This window comes from Myxocyprinus asiaticus, chromosome 2 (genome assembly GCF_019703515.2).
Source record: "Myxocyprinus asiaticus isolate MX2 ecotype Aquarium Trade chromosome 2, UBuf_Myxa_2, whole genome shotgun sequence".
NCBI lineage: Eukaryota > Metazoa > Chordata > Actinopteri > Cypriniformes > Catostomidae > Myxocyprinus > Myxocyprinus asiaticus.
The window spans coordinates 24,986,744-25,008,381 of record NC_059345.1 but is presented as its reverse complement, the minus strand read 5'-3'; the positions used below and the strand labels follow the sequence as shown (position 1 = coordinate 25,008,381).

General features: G+C 36.4%; 2 protein-coding genes, 1 long non-coding RNA gene and 5 other non-coding genes across 10 annotated transcripts; 1 reads left to right on the top strand and 7 right to left on the bottom strand.

Annotated features, from left to right (window-relative positions):
• Positions 1-2,884: 2,884 nt before the first annotated feature.
• Positions 2,885-8,171, top strand: LOC127414930 (ADP-ribosylation factor-like protein 2). Its single transcript, XM_051653343.1, has 5 exons — positions 2,885-3,090; positions 3,294-3,404; positions 5,191-5,353; positions 5,609-5,689; positions 5,824-8,171. The coding sequence occupies exons 1-5, from the start codon at positions 3,026-3,028 to the stop codon at positions 5,956-5,958; spliced, it is 555 nt and encodes a 184-aa protein (XP_051509303.1). The 5' UTR covers positions 2,885-3,025; the 3' UTR covers positions 5,959-8,171.
• Positions 8,172-9,035: 864 nt separating this feature from the next.
• LOC127414956 (uncharacterized) lies at positions 9,036-14,148 on the bottom strand. Of its 2 annotated transcripts, none has more exons than XR_007892879.1 (11): positions 14,108-14,148; positions 13,563-13,596; positions 11,312-11,358; positions 11,073-11,123; positions 10,817-10,929; positions 10,603-10,650; positions 10,388-10,421; positions 10,099-10,150; positions 9,828-9,910; positions 9,596-9,670; positions 9,036-9,446 (listed from the first exon to the last, which is right to left on the bottom strand). It is a non-coding gene; the product is annotated as an uncharacterized LOC127414956 (long non-coding RNA). The 2 variants fall into 2 exon arrangements; XR_007892880.1 differs by having other exon boundaries at positions 13,539-13,596; positions 14,108-14,123.
• On the bottom strand, positions 9,730-9,799 carry LOC127416770 (small nucleolar RNA SNORD31). Its single transcript, XR_007893166.1, has one exon. It is a non-coding gene; the product is annotated as a small nucleolar RNA SNORD31 (small nucleolar RNA).
• LOC127416764 (small nucleolar RNA SNORD31) lies at positions 9,990-10,059 on the bottom strand. Its single transcript, XR_007893165.1, has one exon. It is a non-coding gene; the product is annotated as a small nucleolar RNA SNORD31 (small nucleolar RNA).
• On the bottom strand, positions 10,225-10,349 carry LOC127416778 (small nucleolar RNA SNORD22). The gene has a single exon (XR_007893167.1). It is a non-coding gene; the product is annotated as a small nucleolar RNA SNORD22 (small nucleolar RNA).
• LOC127416763 (small nucleolar RNA SNORD30) lies at positions 10,490-10,558 on the bottom strand. The gene has a single exon (XR_007893164.1). It is a non-coding gene; the product is annotated as a small nucleolar RNA SNORD30 (small nucleolar RNA).
• LOC127416855 (small nucleolar RNA SNORD29) lies at positions 10,721-10,785 on the bottom strand. The gene has a single exon (XR_007893197.1). It is a non-coding gene; the product is annotated as a small nucleolar RNA SNORD29 (small nucleolar RNA).
• A 1,424-nt stretch (positions 14,149-15,572) lies between the features above and the next one.
• Positions 15,573-20,492, bottom strand: LOC127414895 (uncharacterized). Of its 2 annotated transcripts, none has more exons than XM_051653284.1 (3): positions 20,426-20,492; positions 18,704-19,381; positions 15,573-16,422 (listed from the first exon to the last, which is right to left on the bottom strand). In XM_051653284.1, exons 2-3 carry the CDS (start codon positions 19,337-19,339, stop codon positions 16,270-16,272), a joined length of 789 nt encoding a protein of 262 aa, XP_051509244.1. In that variant the 5' UTR covers positions 19,340-19,381; positions 20,426-20,492; the 3' UTR covers positions 15,573-16,269. The 2 variants fall into 2 exon arrangements, with proteins under 2 accessions (XP_051509244.1, XP_051509234.1); XM_051653274.1 differs by lacking the exon at positions 20,426-20,492 and adding an exon at positions 19,526-19,705.
• Positions 20,493-21,638: the final 1,146 nt, after the last annotated feature.

The following is a 21,638-nucleotide window of genomic DNA, read 5'->3' as shown; positions in this document are numbered from 1 at the left end:
ATATAAAAGCCAGACTACAGTTTGCAAGTGCACATGGGGACAAAGATCTAACTTTTTTTGGAGAAATGTCTTCGGGTCTAATGAAACAAATATTGAACTGTTTGGCCATAATGACCATCGTTATGTTTGGAGGAAAAAAGGTGAGGCTTGCAAGTCGAAGAACACCATCCCAACCGTGAAGCATGGGGGTGGCAGCATCATGTTGTGGGGGTGCTTTGCTGCAGGAGGGACTGTTGCACTTCACAAAATAGATGATATCATGAGGAAGGAAAATGATGTGGATATATTGATGCAACATCTCAAGAAATCAGCCAGGATGTTAAAGCTCAGTCACAAATGGGTCTTCCAAATGGACATGTATATAAACTTCTGACTTCAGCTGTAGATATTAACAACAATAATAATGTATATAAGAATATATGGCTTGTACATTTAAATCCTGTCTTAAAATGGGCTTTGTAGAGGGTGACTGACAGCATTTTGGTGCTAAAGACATTATGAAGTGATGACCAGATATTTATTATACAAAGCGACTTACGTTTTTGTTTTTGAAGGAATGATTTGGGTTCAATTCAAGTTTTTTTTTATTGACCGCATTTGTCACTTGCGGTCAACTGAGAAAAACATTTAATTTTGTCCCTCCTTTTCTTAAAAAAATAAATAAAAAATAAGCAAATATCGAGGTTACAGTGAGGCACTTACAATGGAAGTGAATGGGGCCAAGTTTTGGAGGGTTTAAAGACAAGCTTATAATTGTAATAATGTTATAAATACATTCATTCTTATGTTAAAACCTGTGTATTATTTGAGCTACATTATGGTGTTACATCGTCAAGGCAACAAAGTTGTAAAATTGGATATAACTTTACGCAGAAAAGTTTAGTAAGCGATTTTAGGTTAGAAAGTTGTCAAGTCTTGATATGACAAGTGCTTGGCCCAGGAGCAGCATATTCATTCTGAGTATGAGTGTACTTACTGTATAAATAACATTTTGAGCTGTTCTAACATTTTATAGCTTTCTCGTAGGACCCAGAGGACCTTCTTACCTTTTTTATCACTTTGTTTGTAAACACATGGATTAAAAAGATTGCCAGGTACAGATCACCTCTGAGGAGGATGTCTTCAAGTTTTAGGCTGAAAAGTTAAAGTTAAGTTTATGTAAATCAGTGTTAAAAGTGCACCTGACCTGTAAGATCATTCAAGGGTTAACTTGTATTAAACCCAGAATTTTCCTTTAACAATGTTCCATTGTTACTGAATAGAATGTCAATGTGATGGGCTTAAATGTATTTTTTTTATTTTTTTTTATTTTGGTGGCAGTTGTTAAGGATCTGGGCAAACCCAAAGGTTGCAAGTTCAGTTGGGGAAATACTGAAACTTGAGAATCATTGAACAAGGCACTTACCGTAAAGTTTTTTTAGTGGGCTGTCCCTATAATGAATGTACGGGACTTTGCTTTGGAGGAAAACCAATTGTCAACTGACAAATAACCTATTAAATCTGAGGTGTTAAATTTATTTAATTATTTTTAATGTGATACCGAATATAACAATCATAATGTTTCTATTATAATCATCCTGTTTTTTGTTTTTTTTATCATCAACAACACCACTAAAGATTTTCTCTGTATCAGTGTTATAGAGCGCAACAGTCTAGTTCCAGAAGTAAAAATCCCATTAATTTTTTTCCATAGACAAATTGATTTTCAACGATAACTTATACAGCTTTAAAAGACAGACTTACCGTAAGCTCCGAGGTTGTTCTTATGCTTCTGTTGAAGCATCCGTCTGCATTATTTCAACTTCATTCTTTAAAAATCATGTTTCATAGAGGAATACATGGTAAACAACTGCATTACCCATGGTCCAGCAGAGAAAGCTTCACCAATCAGAGAACGCAGACAACCAAACTTGCGAAACGTGGCTCGTGACCGCCCACTTCCATGACGAACTGTGAAAGACGCAATCGAGTCTAAACTACTAATCTGTTTATACTATAGGAATATTTTGCAATAAACTTAAATATATTGTCTCTATACTTATAATCAACAACCTAAATTCAATAGTTTTATATATTGCCATAATTTTTAATTCTATGACATCATTCGCATTGCTTCATGGGATTGCAGTTCATACCCTCATCAAAGACGGTAAGTACACAGTCTTGTACCTTTGTCTTTTTGTACAATTTTCAAATACTTTTGTGTCTCAAAACAGTTTGTGATGTTGTAGTTTACCTCGGAGCTGGTTGGTTTGGTTCATGGGTTACAACTCTTTTAATTAAGGATTTTATGAAAAGTCCATGGGAAAAATGAATGGGAAAAATAATTTCGGAACACAGGCGGCTGAATAAGTGGACGGGTACTGTTGCACACTATTAGGTCGATCTTGTTTTTAATTATTGATTATTTTTACTTTTATCTTTAATAAAAAGGCCATAATTTTGTAAGAGAACTGCTAACAACTAGGGCATCCAATGCAAAAAGATTAGGCTTATTGATCTCAACAGTAAAATATAGAGTACAGTCAAGGATGAAGTGTAACTGACCTTATAATCTGGAACCAGATTTGCTTTTTATTCATCACATTTACAAGTAAATGAGATGAAATCATGTTGTTTGATTCACCTTGTGTGTTTAGTCAGCCTACAACTCTTTGGTTCAGTTCACGTTCAAGTGTGTCATAAGCGGTGCTGCCATAGAAACGATTGATTTAGGGGCGTTGTGACTGAAGATTTTATGACAGCTTCCTTAACCAATCAAAAACGTAGACACGCCCTTGCCGTTGTTCTCGTATACCAATAGAAAATCCCCGAATATAAATGACAGGTATAACAACCAATAATATTCCTTTAATGTCTCCTTTCCGCACTTTCTAACCAATCATACCTCAGTATGTTGATTGAACACACAGCAACTCTTCAGTGTTTCCAGTATGTCGGCACAAATACGCGTGTAATATTTATTTAGGAAATTATCTCATGTGTTTTGATAGTTACTGTACTGTTTTAGATTTTAAACTTCGCGATGGGTTTGTTGACGATCTTGAAGAAGATGAAACACAAAGAGCGTGAAATGCGACTACTGATGCTGTATCCTTTTGATGAACAGTTAGAAAACGAATGTATACGTGCATGTTTATAAATATGTCCAAATTAGTTCAATTCCCTCTACGCATGTGTACGTCTTTCTGTATGTATTCTATTCTCGACACTGATTACTCCGCAAGATTAGAATAATATTTTCATATGTGATTCTGAAGACACTGTTGGGGGTCCTTAACTTCACCTTTCAGTGGTCTTGATAATGCGGGAAAGACAACCATCCTGAAGAAGTTCAACGGCGAGGATGTCAGCACTATTTCTCCAACGTTAGGTTTCAACATAAAGACGCTTGAGCATAGGGGGTAAGACGAAGGCCTGTTGTTGTTATGCTCATATATGTTCATGTATTGCTTACACAAGAAGTGGAAGATAGGATAAAGTGCTGCATTGTGGGTGTCCTTGATTATACACTGAAATTGTGCTTACTAAATGCCTTCGTTTAAACAATGAAACACGTTTTTAAAGCACATCAAGCAAGGGTTTAATATACACTTTTCTAGCTAATAGGAGAAAGCAGGATAATTCAGTTTCTAATATTTTATTTCCAGAATAGGAAAAACTGGAAAGGGATAAGCTTTAACCTTGCCTGTATGTGTTGGTGTAGAACAGGGGTTCTCGACAATGGCGGTGTTCAAGGGATGCCAAAGGGCGCTGAAAGCAAATTAGTAGAGAGGGGGGCGTTATGTTACAAATGGGGGGTGTTTATCACTCATAATAATCAAATCTATCGTCAAGCTCCTCTTTGCATTAAAATGTTTATCTAGACTTGGAGTATATCAGTTGGTTCTCAATTATACGGCTATAGACTTTTGAAGTCTAGCAATGCATCTGAAGTATCTGGTTTAGCAGCGTCAAATACAGTGGCGGCACACCCTCGGCTAATGCACCTGGATGACTCTATTTATGGATACGGCTCAATGGACAGAGCAGTGTGAGCGCAAAGCTCTTAAAGCTTGAGTACTTAAACTCACAGCTCTGCGAGAAACAGCGAAAAGGCGTGAGACGTGGAAACCATTTGAATTCGGTTGGGGTAAGGAAATGAAGTGGGGGGGGCGTTCATCAAAAAAAGGCTGAGAACCACTGGTGTAAAGCAAAAAGCACTTGAGCATCAGTTCTGGTTAGTAGTAGTGTCTCTATAATACATTGCTAACACATAATAGGAATAGAGGAATAGTTATCCCATAAATTAAGTTATTATTTACCCTTTTGTCACTCCAAAACTGTAACAGGCTGTCAAGCTCCATAATGGACAAAAATACACCATAAAGTACAGTAAAAGTAGTCGATTGTACTTTTGAACTATTTTCCAAGTCTTCTGAAGGCATATGATCCCTTTGTGTGATGAACAGATACAATTTTAAGTCATTATTCGAAACCATTGATCAACTCCAATAAACAGTGCTCAAATCAAATATGCCAAAATGTCAATAACATCAAAGGGTGAGTAAATAATGACAGAGTTTTCATGTATGGGTGAACTATTCCTATAAAGGAATATTCTGGGTTCAATACAAGTTAAGTTCAATTGACAGCATTTGTGGCATAATTTGATTACCACAAAAAGTGTGGCACTTACAATAGAAGTAAATGGGGCCAATCTGTAAACTTTAAAATACTTGCTATTCCAAAAGTATACCCACAAGATGCTCACAGTATGCATGCTAACATGATTTTAGTGTGATAAAATCTCGTTAACCTTTTGTGTGTAAATTTATAGCCAATTTTACAACTTTGTTCATTGCCATGACTGTCATCTCAACAAACCCTAAAATGAATGAAAAAAAAAAAATGACGATTTAAACAACTTTACAGTTCCAATAATACATGAGCTTCAACAGAAGAATTAATGTAAGTGCTTTTATAAAATTATAAGCTTCAAATTTCTGCCTTTAAACCGTCCAAATATTGGCCCCATTTACATTGTAAGTGCCTCACTGTACCCTAAATTTGAGCTTTTTTTAAAGAAAAAGGACCAACGAGACGAAATAATTTTTTGTAGTAATCAACATTATGCCGCAAATGCTGTCGATTGAGCAATGCTCATCTCTCACTCTTGTTTTTTTTTTTTTTTTTTTTAATTGAGACTAGGTTTAAGCTGAATATTTGGGATGTGGGAGGCCAGAAGTCATTACGCTCATACTGGAGGAATTATTTTGAGAGTACAGATGGACTGGTGTGGGTAGTGGACAGTGCTGACAGATTGAGACTGGAGGACTGCCGGAAGGAGCTGAGTGCTTTATTACTAGAGGAGGTAAGATTGCGAATTTCTTTAGTTAGACCTAATAACACAATGTTTTAAATGAAATGGTCAGGTTTTGCAATTAGTTTACACATTAGCAATGAATAGACACTTTATTGCATGGATAAAAGGATAGGCCATATTTCCTTTATAGTGAGATTTAAATGTAACATACATTTTATTTTATATTCACTTTATTATTTAAATCATATTACCATGAAGTGTAAGATTAATTAATATAATAATGTTCATTTACTTTCTCAACAGCGACTAGCAGGAGCCACTCTATTGGTTTTTGCCAACAAACAGGACCTGCCCGGTGCTTTATCAAAAGATGGCATACGAGAGGTAAGCTTCTTTTTGTCACTGACAGATGCTGTAATTGGTCATTTTAATTTCACCTGCATGGTAGGCCCAACTGTTAACAATCAGTGACTTGTCCATGGTCATGTTTTCTTAATTTTGTCTGTTAATCTGTACAGGTTTTAGCCCGTGATGACATCAAGACCCATCACTGGTGTATAGTGGGCTGCAGTGCAGTGACTGGCGAGAACCTACTGACAGGTGTGGACTGGCTTCTTGATGACATTGCAGCTCGTATCTTTACAACAGATTAATGGATTGAGCATTTCATCACATGTTGCACAATTCAGGCTCATTGGATGTAGTTAATAGTAGCTGTACTACCATCAGGTTGTGCATTTTTTTTTTTAAAGTCCACAAGAAAAGCCTTGTGCTTTGAATGGTAAAGCTTAAACCATGTTGAAGTTTTTGTGTACTTTACTTGACGACCTTTCAAGTTGGATCAGAGCAACCATTTAAGAACAACAGGCTTTGTCTACAAAACTTTTTCCCCATTTGATTAGGTCTTGTTTTATTAAAATGGCTGCTTACACTTGTGCTTAAGAAACCATATTCTGATTCTACAGTTTATTCTACAGGCCAGCCTCTTTTGACCAAATTGGAGCCACATTTTCTATTGGTTTCAAGTGGCATAAATGCTGTAAGGTTGTTCCAAACAAAAATTACTTTAAGGGGACCTATTATGCAAAATTCACTTTTACATGGTGTTTGAACATAAATGTGAGTCGGCAGTGTGTGTACACAACCACCCTACAATGTTTAAAGTCCACCCACTCCTCTTTCTTATATTTCTATTAATCAAAAACAGTGCCTCAAAATGACTGGTTTTCGTATCCGCTCTAAAGTGACGTCACTTTAGAGCAGACCACGCCCACGACTGGTGACAGACTCCACCCTATTATCATAGATCATCCCGAGTGATCGACACACAGTCCGCCATTTTTTTCCGCGCTGGAGCAGCTACAGTGAGAAGAATAATGTCTCAACTTCGTAAGCGTTAGAAGTGTTCTGTTGTTGGCTGTAAAAGTGAACATAAGAGCCTTCATGTACTCCCGGCATCAGAGCCACTGAAGATGCAGTGGACAAGTTTTGTTTTTGAAGAAAATGTGCCCCAAAACATGTATGTTTGTGCAAATCATTTTACACTGGACTGCTTTGTGAATGAGGGTCAATGTAAAGCAGGATTTTCAAAAAATTTGACTCTCAAGCATGGATCAGTTCCAACTGTTCGTGTTCCAGCTTTATATCCTGAAGATGTAAGTATCGCACTTTATATTTTGTGAATGTTTGCAAATCGCCTTTCCGAATGTGCTTGTTAGCTGATTCCACGGCTAATGCAGCTAAAGTTACCATTGTCTCTGATTGTATTCACAGAGACCAGAGCTATGTCGTTATAGCTTGTTCGCACATGACGTCACATCACTGTGTTGCTGTGGTGTGAAATGCAGATGAGGGCAGGAAGTGATTTTCTACATAAAAAGCACTATCACAAACTCGAAATGCCTATGTTTTGCGTCGTTTACGGTTGCTCATACATATTTGGCTGAACTCCGGTATTTACGGTGTCAGTCATATTGGTTCTGATTTGTTGTTGCTATAGCATGAGCTGTAAAGGCACAGCCCTCTTAAGGAAAGGGGGCGGGGAGCAGCAGCTCATTTGTATTTAAAGACATGAAAACAGCACGTTTTTGATTCCACCCAAAAAGAGGCATTTACAACATGGTATAATAAATGATCCGTGGGGTATTTTGAGCTGAAACTTAAGACACATTCTGGGGACACCTGAGGATATTACATCTTGTAAAAAGGGGCATAATAGGCCTTCAGAGCTCAACTCCACACTTTCCACCCTCCAAAGCACTCTGTGGATAGTCTTGGAAAGGAATCAGGCATATGAGTGATCACTTCAATGGAACTTAAGTCATTAATTTCCATAAACTTTTAGTCCTTATTTGTCCCCCAGTACCACCAGCCCACTAAAGGGCAGTAAATGACCACCCTTTCTGCAGTCTTCCTGGACTTTAGCTTAGCTTTTACATTTGCCATGATATGGTTCATACCAGCCACTTGGGCATTAGCACAGGTCTTTTCTTTTTCATATGGTTTTTTGTTAAACAACCTTCCACTGCATTCATGTCATGGGGGTATATTCAAGTTTAGTTCCTAGCATCTTTACATTATTTCCTTGGGGAAAAAAACTTGCTAAACTTGGCCAATGAAGCACTGTTTGGGCAAAGACCATGTTGTTGTGCCATCCATTTAAAAAAAAAAAAAAATGGCTAGGGGTAGATTACATCTGATTTGTAATCTGGTATTGACTACATGACTAAAATAGTCAGTAATGTAATCTAAAATGACTTTGGATTACTTCAGACCCAGTTCTTTTTTTGTTATATACACATTGTCAAAATGGTACCAGCTACTCCAATGTTGCTTAAAAGGCATTAAAGAACTTAAAATATGAGAATTGATGTGTGGTTTGACAATTTGTAAAAAAAAAAAATTACCACTCCACCTTCAGTTTAATGGCTGGTGTTAGCCTTTTTAAATACTTAAGGATCAATAAAATTCTTTAATGATTTGCCTGATTATGTCGTCCATAAAATAGTAACTAATCCAAGTATCTTAAATTACAAGAATTTAAGAGTACATGCAATTACATGCGGTGTTTTGGACCTCTTGCTCACTTGAATGCTACATTGAAAGCCAGCAGTACTTCTGGTGCTATTTACATGCTGTTACTTTGCACCCCCACTTTAGTGAGGAACAGGGTAAATGACAACCAAAATAAAAGGTTTACTGCTCATGAGTCCCTCTGACTACACAAACTCTTTAGAAAGCTAGAGACTTTACTATGAAATCCTCAATTACTCAGTTACTAACACAGTGCAAACAAAAGAATCATTTCACACTTATGAAAAAAAAAAGTGCACAATGCTATGGGATAGACACAACAGGCTAAAGCCCCAAGTCTTACCAAGCGATGTTTCAATCACTTTCAGATTTGAGCAAAAATGAGCAAAGAGTGCTTGTCTGTGTGTCTTTTGGCACACCCAGCGTCAAAGTGACCTAGCACATGCATCTGAATCTTCCAATGAGCAGCACTCATTTATGAAATGTGTGAATTTATGCGAACTACCACCCACATATTACTGTATTCTTCATTGGTTGCATGTCCTCAAATTACAACCCTCTGGGAGTGCTATTGGTAGATTTTAACTGAACAATTTGCCTATGCATTCAGAAACGGCTATTCTCATGCTCTATTTTTTAAAACTATTAAGTCAGTTTCAGAAAACATCAGGAGTGCAATACTTCCAGCCACTCTAAGCACATTTATATGGTTCACTTTATTGAAGGGCAGGTTAGATGTGCATATCGTCTAATAAAAGGGTGAAATCATAGTTTACATCATGAAATCTGTAAACTATGGATTCTCAATGGCGTATTAGTTGAACAATAAATACTAAAACATGTGCTGAATGTAAACTTCAGTTATTGAAAACAAAATGCCATCTGTGTCCTTAGAATAAACTGGTTAAAATACAGGCCAAGAAGAGGCAGATTTTATGAATTTAGCCAGGCAGCTTTAGTCTTACAAGTGCTTACAGTAGCAATGACAAAGTCCATGAATCTTAGCCATTTTACATGGTTTAATGCTGTTAGAGTAGTTTTGTACAGTGTAGCTCAATTGTTGGCTGTACAGGAGGTAAGGACTGAACTTCAAGTTAAATGTAACAACCTAAAAAAAAAAAAAGAAATTAGTACCTTAAAACCTTCAAGATTATGCCAGATTGTTAGAGTACCACCAATCAGTCATGAAAATTTCAGACTGGGGCAGTATATCTAAAAATCATTTCAAAAGTTAAACATGAAGTAACAGCCACAAACCTTTTCTGTAAAAGATACCAGCATCTAGCAAGTCAACCTCTAGGAAACTGGAAGAACAGTACAAAGTTCAGCAACCTAAAGAGACAAAGTAGATTAGTACAAATAATTACCCTAAAACCTTAAATTATGCCAGATGTTTATCAGAGAAGTACCAATCAGTCATAAAAACTTCAGACTGGGGCGGTATATCTAATCACTTAAATTAGAAACATGAAGTAACTCAGCCACAAACCTTTTCTGTAAGATACACCAGCATCTAGCAAGTCAACCTCTAGGGAAATCCAGAACAGTACATTGCTCCCAGTCATGGCAAACCTGGGGAGGTAGAGTTAGAAGTAAAAATTCCAGGCTTGAAAATCTCTAAGTAACTAATTTTGGATGTTTGATTAAACAAAAAAAGTCAGAGTGGTACCATTCAGTCAGATAAAAATCAGACTGGGGCGGTAATATGTCATCACACCTACTAGTTCACAATTATTTCTGGAAGTTGCGAGTAAACATACCAACTTTGCCATATTCAAGAAGGTGCAGAACTTCCAGGGGAAGATTCCAGTACTGGAAGGAGCATGCAAGAAAAAGAAAATTAGGAATTCTGCACAATATTTAAAATCTAATCTATACAAAAGAGTCCTTCTCAGACTGTTGGTAACCCCAACAAGTGATCCCCTTATTGCCTAGGCAACACCAGTGGGTTCACCTTTTCAGGTTCTGGTATTGACAAGGCGTAAGACGCGTGCAAGTTGCATCATAAAAAGGATGAAAAGAAAAATGGCAAGCTCAAATCTAACTCACCTTTCATTCGTTCAGCCAACTTCATGTGTGCCACCTTAAGAGGAAGAGTCTTAATATTATTTCATACACATGAAATGCATCACTGCTGAGACATTAATACTGCAACATCAGTAATAAGACTTATCAACAGGGGTTCAGACGAACGAGATTCCAAAGTTAATCATCATAAGTTACAGAGAGATGTAGCATAGGTAGAGCAACTGTAAAGACCTCACCTGTTTGAGGATTCAACCCATTCCATTTTTAATAACAGCACAATGTTCCTGAAGGGGAAAAGAGAAAACATTTAGCAAACAATACAAGTACAGCCAGAATGATGAAACGAGGTCTACAATCTCTCAGGAGTTCACGACTTTTCACATGGGGTCAAAGTGAGCTAAGTATCTTCATCACAGAGATGCAACAGCATTTAAATAGAATAAAAATTACCTCTACACAACCCAGGCTCTTTAGTTCTGGTCTAGGTTGACTTGTGCTTGCAGTACACACACACACACACGAGAAGTCCATTTTGACCACTTGGTCAGGACAAGTGGTTCCACCTATAGGGAAAAAATTCAGATAAGACTTGACTAGAATGTCACATGACAAGTCTGTCATCCAGTTGAAAGATGGGAATGCCCATTAATACATTTTATACCAAAATAGAATAAAGACAAAAAGCAGACAATAAAGATGTCCTTACCATAAAAATAAGTCAACTGGCACCAGGTGCAGGCCGGTTCATTTAAGCATCCTTATAAAAGCAAAAAACAAGTTAAAACAGCAAAAAAAAAAAAAAAAAAAAAAAAAAAAAGTCTAGTCAGCTGCATCAAGTCAGAATATAAAAAAGGCAAACGTCACTGAAACTCAGATATATGCTTGTCATTGAAATCATCATTCCAACAATAGACTACAGAACACAAAATCAAGTGACAAACTTACCTTGAAGTTAACAGGCCTAGACCTCATTCCAGTAGTCTCCATGACAACTTAAAAAAAAAAGGTAAGTCTAGGAGTTGCAAAAGAAACTAAACCTTTGTATGCACTGTATATTGAAGGCCCAAACATACTCTCTGCAAGTACTTGAACGCAGATGCACCTTGCTACACATGCTTGATTTCACGCATCGTTGCGTAATGCACCAGTACGCATTAGAGCGGATTTTCTTTCAATCAACAACTGTCATAGCAGACTCTGACAGCAATTAGAGTTGAATCTTTTCGAAAAACATAACTTTGCCCCCAGTCCATTCAAATGACCCCCCCCTCCCTTTTCCTCAGTGTCTCGCCTCACTCCAACTACCATGTCATGTGCCACATTCGGGCTGCATCTGAAAATGTAGTCAGACGACTTGCTGCCTAATCAGTTAAGACTAACTGACAGCTGTTGTGAATAAGTAACTCAAATAGTGCACCTATGAGTCTTTAAACATGCCTAATTTATAAAAAAATAAAAATAAATAAAATAAAAAACTTTATTGCCCCAAAACTTTAAAACAAAATTAGGCACGTTTAAAAACCATAATAGGTGCTTTTAAGGCAAGACTTACCTAGTAGGACGTAAACTCCCCGTAAAGTGATGCATAGTCGCATAATGACATTTACGTGTATTTATCCAATAAGCAGCCTTCAAATTCATACATAGAAGTGTTAAGCCATTAACCTCAATTTTCTCGTGTTACGGTTGATGTTCAAACCAAGTTTACTCGCTTGTCAGCTGTAATAAATTATATCCCCATTAAAATACGATGCGTAATAAGACTTGTAGTATATTTGCCCTAGGTAAATTATAGGAACTGGCCGGAAAAGACTCTCAAAACATTTATAGTTAAATGCTGAAACTTGACACCCTGAAAACTGCACCGTTATATCGGTTTCATGCTGAAGACAACATTGTCAATCCCCGTTCACACAGATCCTAGAAAGTGACTAAACTGTATTATGCATGCCAGGCCAGTAGTTGACAATGTCACTTTCTAAAAGTAAGACTACGCACCTGCGCACAAGCACTCTTCCACAGAGCGGTGAATAAACAAAGATAGCGAAATTTGTCTGGACGGACAATGAGGTTGCATAATTACAATTGTGTTGCTGGAGAAGTGTCAAACTCAATCTTTAGTAGCACAAAGTCCTGCAGTCCGCCATTGTAGTTTTGAATGTCCCATGCGTTTTAAAGTACTCGTGCGCATGCCTTTAGACTAAACTAAAGATTATTAAATAAACTCCTGCCTTCTGTATTCCCCCTGCTGACTCTTGGGCTGGTAGGAGAGTTAACAAGCTGTTGATGTTGACTGGTTTTGGTTATCAGACAGAACTCTGATATATGGAAATCTTCTGATGGAGAGAGGTCTTGTGTACACTGGATCTAACATGCATTTTCACTGCCTCATGTTTTCATATTCTAAGCACATCACTGAATACTGTATATGGCGTCACATCTCTGTAGGCTAAATACAAATTTTCGTATCTGAATCCATACATTAAGATCTTCAAATTGCAGGTTCTGCCTACTGTACAATGTTCACACTCCATACAAAACACTAAATGAATAAATGGTTGATTGTATAATATGAATACTGGTGTCTGTGCAAATAACATCTCAAATTGATGCTAATCAAGCCATCATTCTTTAACACGTAATATGCGTGCGCATGATGTCAGTTCTCAAACTTGCACTTTGAAACACGTTTTCTAAAGTTCGCGTTTCAGGCCCCAAAACGACGTTGTCGTGTAAACGAACAGCCAAAACGCATAAATTCTTACGTTTTTTAGTTAAAGTTGTCGTAACGCCGAACCCACCACCCCACCCAAAAAAAAACGATTGCCCTCTTGTGGTCTGGAGGTTTGTAACCGCCAGGGCAACGCAAAAGCACAAGTAACTCATGTACAGCAGGACCACGTGTTGGATAAGCGCTCCCGTCTGTCTGCGTCAAGTACGTTTCGGCTTGAAATCACAGTAGCACTGGATATGTCTTAAGTCAAGCATTTAATATATGAAGCTACAGGTGCTACTCGCATGCTGGAGACTAAACTGCTAGGCCAAGCTTATAAGTACAGTTATCGAAGATTGTACACAGCCTTTAGTGGCCCCCTTTGGCTTGGCTTTTAATGTCTGTGAATAGCACGTCGCAACATACCAACACACATATATATTTTATACACACACACACCTCATGCCAAACTAAGAGACTTACCATCCCAGTCAATGCACTGCATACTCGTCCTGGTCTGTAGGGGTGCAAAAAATACCACTTAGTTAACATGTGCTTTCATTTGTAGCTTCCCGAACACTAAGTTACTTAACTACCAAGCAAGTTAAGTAAAAATACAGGAGAATAGCTCAAATCTCTCGTCAGATAAATAAACTGCAATCACAGGGTTTCAGTACAGGTCTGTGTATTATCATCACTGAGAGATCCAACAACTGGAAATGCCGTACAAAAAGACAATTTCCAAGAAATTCCCCCACATATGTCGTGGTTCTGATAAGTTATAATCAGATTGTTGACAAATTGCAAGTAAAAGCTGTAATAAAGCAAGGATGGCTTTAGATTCAGATCAATGACTCGTTCGCAAAAAAGCTTCACGGCCATGCTGTCGACTAAAGCCAAAATACAAGCGAACATTAAGATGCAGAACAACAAAAATTGGCCTTTTAAAACTTGCACTCCCTCTGCATTAAATAATTGAAATAATGCAAAAACGTTTCACAATAGATGAAACACGCATGCAAACATACCTTTCCAGACCAGATGCCGCTGCAAAATGAACGAAGAGCTGGTCAAGGCGCATTTTATACATGTCATCACGTGATATTCACGCCCACTTTACAACAGCCAATGATATTTAACAGATTACATTAAAAGCGCGAACATTGTTCCTTATAAACAAAAATAAATGTAAACAAAAAAACTGTAACTGTGCAAAAAGTGCGGATGAAAAACTTTTAAATAGTAAAAATAAATAAATTAAAAATAGCAGAACAAAATAGACAGAGACAAAGCAAAACACTGTAAAAGCACTAGCTGTTGACTTGCTGAATATTTTTTTTATATATATTCTTTTTTTCAATCCTCACATTTTTCCTCTAGATGGCACCATTTTTGTAAAACGAGGGTACTTGCATTTAGGCTAGTATATATCCGAATAGCATACTACCATGTATCATACACTACTCATACTATTTCTGCAGTATGCAATATGTGTACATAATCTGCTGAAATACCATGATGATCAACCACATTTAGCAAAATAAGCAGTTTAGAGCTGTTCAGTTTGTAGTCCAAAATCAGAAAGAGAATTAGCATTTTCATGGGTTCCCTCTGGATTTTCTTATGGGTTTTTAAAATTGCAGATTTGGATTTTTGAGTAAAATAAGGTCTGTGGTAAACATTACTTGAAGATACTTGGATGTTTTTAAAAAGTATGTTGTTAACAAGTTGCTAGATAAGAACTACAACGGATTTCCATTTCGTCATGCATGTTCACTCATATGCTTGTGGTATTTGTAGTCCTTATCTAGCAACTCATACGCAACATAAATTCATGTTTGAATTGTAGAACAAAATGTCAACAAAGTATCTTCAAGTAATGTTTACCACAGACCTTATTCCCACACAAACCTTTTCTTCCTACCACAGAACGTATCCAGAGGGAACCCATGTCGAATTTGCCTTCTGGATTCGATTACATAAGTACATCATGGCTGAACAGCTCTATACCCTACAACAGAGCACACTGTGGTGGATACTGTATCCCTAATACAATGCTAAATAACCTAAAAATCCCTATGAGATTGTAACCTGAATTAAACATGCTACATAGTTAAGTCATGTGACAACAGTATAGTATACTACTGTTTTACTCTTCATCAATGCATAATGCATACTGTTTCATATACTAATTTTTTAAAGACAGTAAACAGTATGCTACCATTCCATTCCAAACAGCCAAAGAGAACAGCAAACTGACAAATGTGTCCACATGACAGCACAGAGGCTATATTGTAGCATATGAATAGTGGAAATCTATGAATGCATTATTTTTGCCGTTTGAAAACATTTCCTAAACTTTAGTTGTGGGTGTTTCTCATGAGCAATATTGCATACATATAATAATTGTTTATGCACTTATTTTCATTATCAGTTTTTAATAATGCAAATTTAGTAGAATTAAACTGAATTGTACATTAGAACAGATTTGAGTGACAAAGGATTTTTTTTCTTCACTTTTTCTTTTTAATGTGATGCAGAACATGACATCACACACACACACACACACACACACACACACACACACACACACAAAGACCAAATGTTTTTCACAGAAACTAAATGGTCAAAAAAAAAACAAAAAAAAAAACTGTTTGTTCACAGGTAAAATAGATGTACAGAACCCCAAAAACATCTTAACTCCATCTATTGTCATTAATATACTTCACTGCCAATTATGTTGTAATGACATTTTAAAAAAGCTTTTTGAGCTCCCAAGTTTGTTTTTGAGTTAACCCTTAGGTACATCTTTGTAATATTTGGAAGAATACAAGTTCATGACCAAAGTACAGGAACTCCCCAAAACTGTTCACAGCTCAAAAATTCTAATCATATCTGGACTCAAAAAAATCTCTCCATATAAGAAAATTAAGGGCCTGGGCCTCATGTGTTCCTGTGAGGGAACAAAGATCAGCTACAGGCCCCTGCCAAGTAGTGCTGCGATAACAAATTTATACGCTGATAAAAAGTTCAAATATTGACCCCTCTTGTCAGGTTATATAATGATCAGTTAAAAAATAGATCAGCACAGATCGGTTCTATGCAACAGAACAATTGATATTAAATATTTAAGCACATTTAAATTAATACATGAAATTACAGATCAATTTGAACATCAACAGTAAGTCTGTTATCTGAATTCTGCTAAAGCACGATTCCTGTTCATTTTGGTTTTGTCTGATGGTGAGGATGAAGAGGATGTTGATGAGATAGGTGTCAGCGTCACACTGTACAGATTGGCAACAAATGTCTCCCATCCTCGGCGGAAAGCTCTGTCCAGAGCCTACAGAAGAAAATAAATAGAAAAATGTTACTTTCACTTTCACAGTCACAGAAAACAACATCCCCCCCAACATATATCATTGTTTTTTAATCGGGAACATGTTTGTTCTGTTGGATAGGTTTATTGACAATGCTGGGACAGGGAAAGAATGTGCCCTCAGTAGCTGAACTAGAGGTCATGGACCGCAGGTGAAATGACAGGGTCCTTTTGATTGTTTGCAGAAATTCTTCATCAGAGAAACCCCTTCAACCAGGGTCACTTTGCATAAGTCCAGATCGAATAGCATTGTTGTCCATGTATTGCTTGGATTTTTCCTTAGAATGTATAAGTACAAATTGATAGTGACATAACAGAGGGATAGAGAGAAAGACAGAGCCAAGCAAAATGATCTCCTAACATTAAGCAATGAGTGTTTACGAAGGGTGGATAGATGGAAAGAAGAGACTGACCATGGCATATTACTGCAAAAGTAAACAGTTATGGGGTGATGGAGTCTTATCTGGTGGCACTAATAGACTGCTTGTTTTCGCACACTTTAGAAAAGGAACTTTACCCAAGATGTCTCTCCAAAATGTTCCCTTTTTGAACCATAGATGCATAAAGGCATTTTACACATTTAATTAATATTGATCTTTTTCACTTTACACTGTAAAAAATAATTAATTGACCTTACTTAATTTTTTTAAGGCTATTGATTTGCATGTTTTTATTTATTTATTTATTTATTTATTTATTTTTTAAGTAAATGGCTCAAGTATTTGGCTCAAGTAAACTGAATTCTTTAAGTAATGTTAACTAGTTACAAGTAAACTTACCTAATCTGTGATTAAAATATTATTGTTTTTATTTAATTACTTAAATTGAGGTATAGCATGTCTTACACAGTATTAAGGAAATTATGACTGGAATCTTGGTTCGCCATATGGCGCATTGGATTCTCCTCAGTACTTTTTAGTGCACATAAATATGCATTTGTTAAGTACAATTGAGTAAAGAAGAATGGCTAAAATTTAACAGGCTCCAAGTTCACCAGAGGTAACACTAATCATCCTCATGGTGACTTCAAAAAAATCAACCAGATACAACAAAACAACAACAACAATTGTCATAAGAATTAACACTATATACATTTTAAATAATTATTATTTTTCTACATACTGTAAGTTACCTTGTTTTTACCAAGCATACATAATTTATTTAAGCGCTAGTGCTTATGGGTATTCCACACAGCTGCAATTTTGAACTTGATAATTCTGAGTTAGTCATACTTGAAGCCAAAGTTTAAAGAACATATATATTTGAGTTATGATTTCAAAGTGTGACATTTCAAGTAATGTTTAATTAGGACCACTTAATGTTTTTCTTTTTATTAATGACATCTTTAGGATTTAGAGAGTAACCTTAACTTAATTAAAACTAGTAAGAATAGTAAAAAATTAGATAAGTAAACTATTTTATTTCTTTTTTTACAATTTGAGATAACTATTAGTATTTAGAGTATATGTGGTACCTTGTACTGTGATACAACTTGCGTATGAAGCATGATTGGAGGTAACTGCTTTAGTCATTATGTTCTGATCAGATTTATGATTAAATCAATACTAAAGACTGCAATCTGTAGGCTGTTAGGTTTAGAAGACATATCTTCATTTTAATTTATCTATCTGAACATATTAGCAGTTTATCAGCCATTAGAGTTATAATTTCTCTCAAAATGAAAGTTTTATGAAGGTTGTATACGATATAAGCAGTATACATGTTATGTGGTTGTATAAATTTGTTAACGCAATAATTAACATGAGCTAATAATGGACAGTTTATACAGCATTTATTAATCTTGGTAAATGTTCATTATGTTCACACTAATACATTTTAACATTAAAAGTTGTACATGAACTAACAATAAATGATAGCATATTTATAAATTAACGTTAACGAAAAATTATAGTTCATAGATAGTTCATGACATCTAATGCATTAACTAAACAATGTAAACTAACAGAATCTTATTTTAAAGTGTTACCAGATTAACTGATCTCATTTTAGGTCATGTTCACACTAACACGTTTTCATTTGTAACCGCATTGATTTTGCTACGTTTACACTTCTCTTCTACACTAGAACAGCTTTTTCCTCAATCAAAAACATACGCTCTCCATTACTACATACTTCGGAAAACAATGACGTTAGGAATCAGAAAATGAAAACAAATAAATATGAATGTGGTCTCAGTGCCAAAACACAAAGCCATCCAGACATTTTATTAACAGCCAAACCTCACCATGCGATAATTCTTGAGAGAGTTCCTCTTTACAATTTCCATGGTTTCTCCATCCAATTTGCCTTCTGTCTTCTTCTCTTTTCTTGTGTCTTCCAGTTCTCTTTTACCCCCCGTCTTTCCTGAAATGAGAATTTGATCATCTGCATGCTCCCTTGCAGAGAAATGGACCAGTGCTAGTTCTGCTTCTCTGCTGTCTGCTGCTTTCAGGGTTTGGGCCACTGCTGGCACCTCTGGATTTGGACCTACAGATGGGTTCTTTACAGTTTCAGTACCCTTACTTTCTTTCCCTGAAGAAAATTTGTCACATTTTGCCTTCCTAGAACTTTTCCTGCTCCAGCGCTGACTCAGTCTGCTGGGCTTTCTCTTCAGTAAAGTGGTCCCATCGTCATCCATCATTCCCTGGTTAAAATCAACCACATGGTCATCCTCTTCTATCCAACCTGGGACCATCATGTCATCTTGTCTCCGGATCTCTTCTCTGATCAAGGTTCCCATCTGGACTTCTGTGGTTTCTCCCTCCACCTGTACATCATCTCCACCCATCTCATCCAGGCGCCCATAGAATCCATTAGCCTTGTCCAGGAAAGTAGGGGAACGAGGGGCTTTGTTCTTTCTGGAGCTCTTGCCGATAGTCATGGTATTGTGAACTCAGAGAGATGATAATCCGGTTTTGGCAATCTAAAGAGGAAGGAAGACAAAAACAAGTGACTTTGACATGTGATGGTGGTCATCTCTTAAAAAGTTTACTTTTTTTTCAAAGCAGAAGAAAAACGACATCCATCAGCTTCTGGATACAGAAAATCACACCAAAACATTCCTTACATAATTAAAGGACAAAAAGAAGAGGAAGAAGACCAACAGAATTCCTCGGGCTACTGTCGAAATGAAATCTGCATGCCCTGAGGTTTATCTCTCCCCTCCATCCCTCAGTAATGTGTGTTTATCAGTCATGTCATCATATTCACACTGTTCAAAGTTCAGTCTGTGTGTAAATAGCGTATCAGTAAGTTCATATTTAGGGACAGTATGTCTCCTGAGTGTACAGACTACCCACTGCTTTATCACTCAGATAAGAGGAACTCCAGCCTCTTTTTGACTTTGACTCGGCTTGGTCATGCTGGAACTGATACTGGTGCCAAGACAGATGACTGTCTGTGACTCAAAATCACTCACAATAATGAAATACTGCAAATATATTTAAATAGAATCATAATTAAATGCATATATTATTCTCCCATTATTCATACCAGGAAGAGCATACTTCAGATATTTTAACAGATAGCGAATTAAAGATGATTAATATTAGTAATTATAAATATCTCACAAACCTTAATTTTTAGTGTTTTAAAGCCTGTAATTAGCATTTAGGCTTTGATTAATGATAACTTACATTATTCAAAATACTATGATGAATATTTGAAAATACACATAGTGCTAAGGTTTGTTTCATATTTTTGTTTGCAGTGTCCTCATCCATCTATGAAATCTTTGGAGATTTTAGGTTAGTTTAGGTCATCTTATTCATGCCATTAAAGCTATTTGCAGTAAATGTTTTTGAAATGGAACTAACCAACTTCAGCTTCACAGTTAGTTACTCTATTAGTATAGAGTGTCTCAGGGCATAGACATAATTTGGTATTGTAACCATTACATCAACAATTAACATGACATTTTCATTACATTTTAATGTACAAATAAAAAACAGAGCATTAAGCGACTTACCTGCTGACTGTTTCCCTTGACTCTGCTCTCTCTCTCAGTGCCCAACTCACCTTACATTGACACACACAATCGTCACTCTGTCTGAACCTGTCGTCATTCAAGCAAACTAACTCCCCCCACCCCACCCCCACCTCTCTCTCTCGTTTCATTTAATTAACTAAAGAAGGTCAGCAGCTACAAAAAAGAAAAACAGTTTCAAAGAGTTTCAAAGTTAGTCAGTGTTGTGTTTCCATTATTGAACCATTAGCAAAGATTCTGACTCTCTGGAGCAGGATTCACGCTGTTTTGGGGATTATTCCCCCTGGCAACATTAAGGATTTCCAAAGAAAAACCTCTCCACTAATGTCTCCACTAACACATATTGTTCACACATGCTTTTGCTTAATTTTGCTGATAGTTTGAAAAAGATGTTGGAATGTATAAACAGCATAAAACTGGGCAAACAGAGTGCCAGTAATGGAGAAAGAGAAAACAGAGAGACTGGAAAAAGAATGAATGGAATGCATACCTGGATATATTAGGTGTGGCATTTAAGAGAGACTTAGTGACTGCTGCAGGGTAACAGATTTAAAAAAAAAAATTATGTGCGTGTGGACGTGTTTATTTGCAAGTAATTTTGCATGATGTGTAAAAATTGGTTTCTTTAAATACTTTTAAACAATTCAATTAAGTTGTGTTGCACTTTTCACAATACTGTCCCAATGTAGCTTTACAATATACTAGGGTAGACCGAGTACAGCTGTAACACTTTTTGATGTACTGCACAAATACAGAGCAGAATAAACATGCCATTTTTTTTTTTTTTTTTTTTTTTTTTTACACAAGATACCTTTATCTGTCTACAACCAAAATTTATGGCAAAAGCTGCATACATTGTTACTATTTTCTACAATTAGTGTTTGAAGACAAGGAGCACTTTTGTTACAATTGTCCCCATACCAGGTACAGTTGTAACACAAATTTTTAAATAAGGCATTATGCCTAACTTAACTTTTAACTTGAAATATACTGACACATTTGATACTCTGTGATTGTTTTCAATCATTTCTAACACATCAGTTGGAAATACTCTCTTAGTTTTCCTCACCCTGATACGAGACATCCTGTGACATGCACACACATGCAAACCAACCAAAATACTCATTTACAATCATATTAATGGACTAAATCTACTTTAAAAAATCATTTACACTGCATAATATCTGTCTGTCTG

Bases quoted from the DNA above. Each gene is read 5' to 3' on its own strand.
- LOC127414895 (XM_051653284.1), bottom strand. From the start codon at position 19,339: ATGACTATCGGCAAGAGCTCCAGAAAGAACAAAGCCCCTCGTTCCCCT. The intron at 16,423-18,703 runs GTGAGGTTTGGC...TTTCTTCTGTAG, and splicing joins CTCTCAAGAATTATCGCATG to GCTCTGGACAGAGCTTTCCG.
- LOC127414930 (XM_051653343.1), top strand. From the start codon at position 3,026: ATGGGTTTGTTGACGATCTTGAAGAAGATGAAACACAAAGAGCGTGAA. The intron at 3,405-5,190 runs GTAAGACGAAGG...AATTGAGACTAG, and splicing joins AAGACGCTTGAGCATAGGGG to GTTTAAGCTGAATATTTGGG. The intron at 5,354-5,608 runs GTAAGATTGCGA...CTTTCTCAACAG, and splicing joins GTGCTTTATTACTAGAGGAG to CGACTAGCAGGAGCCACTCT.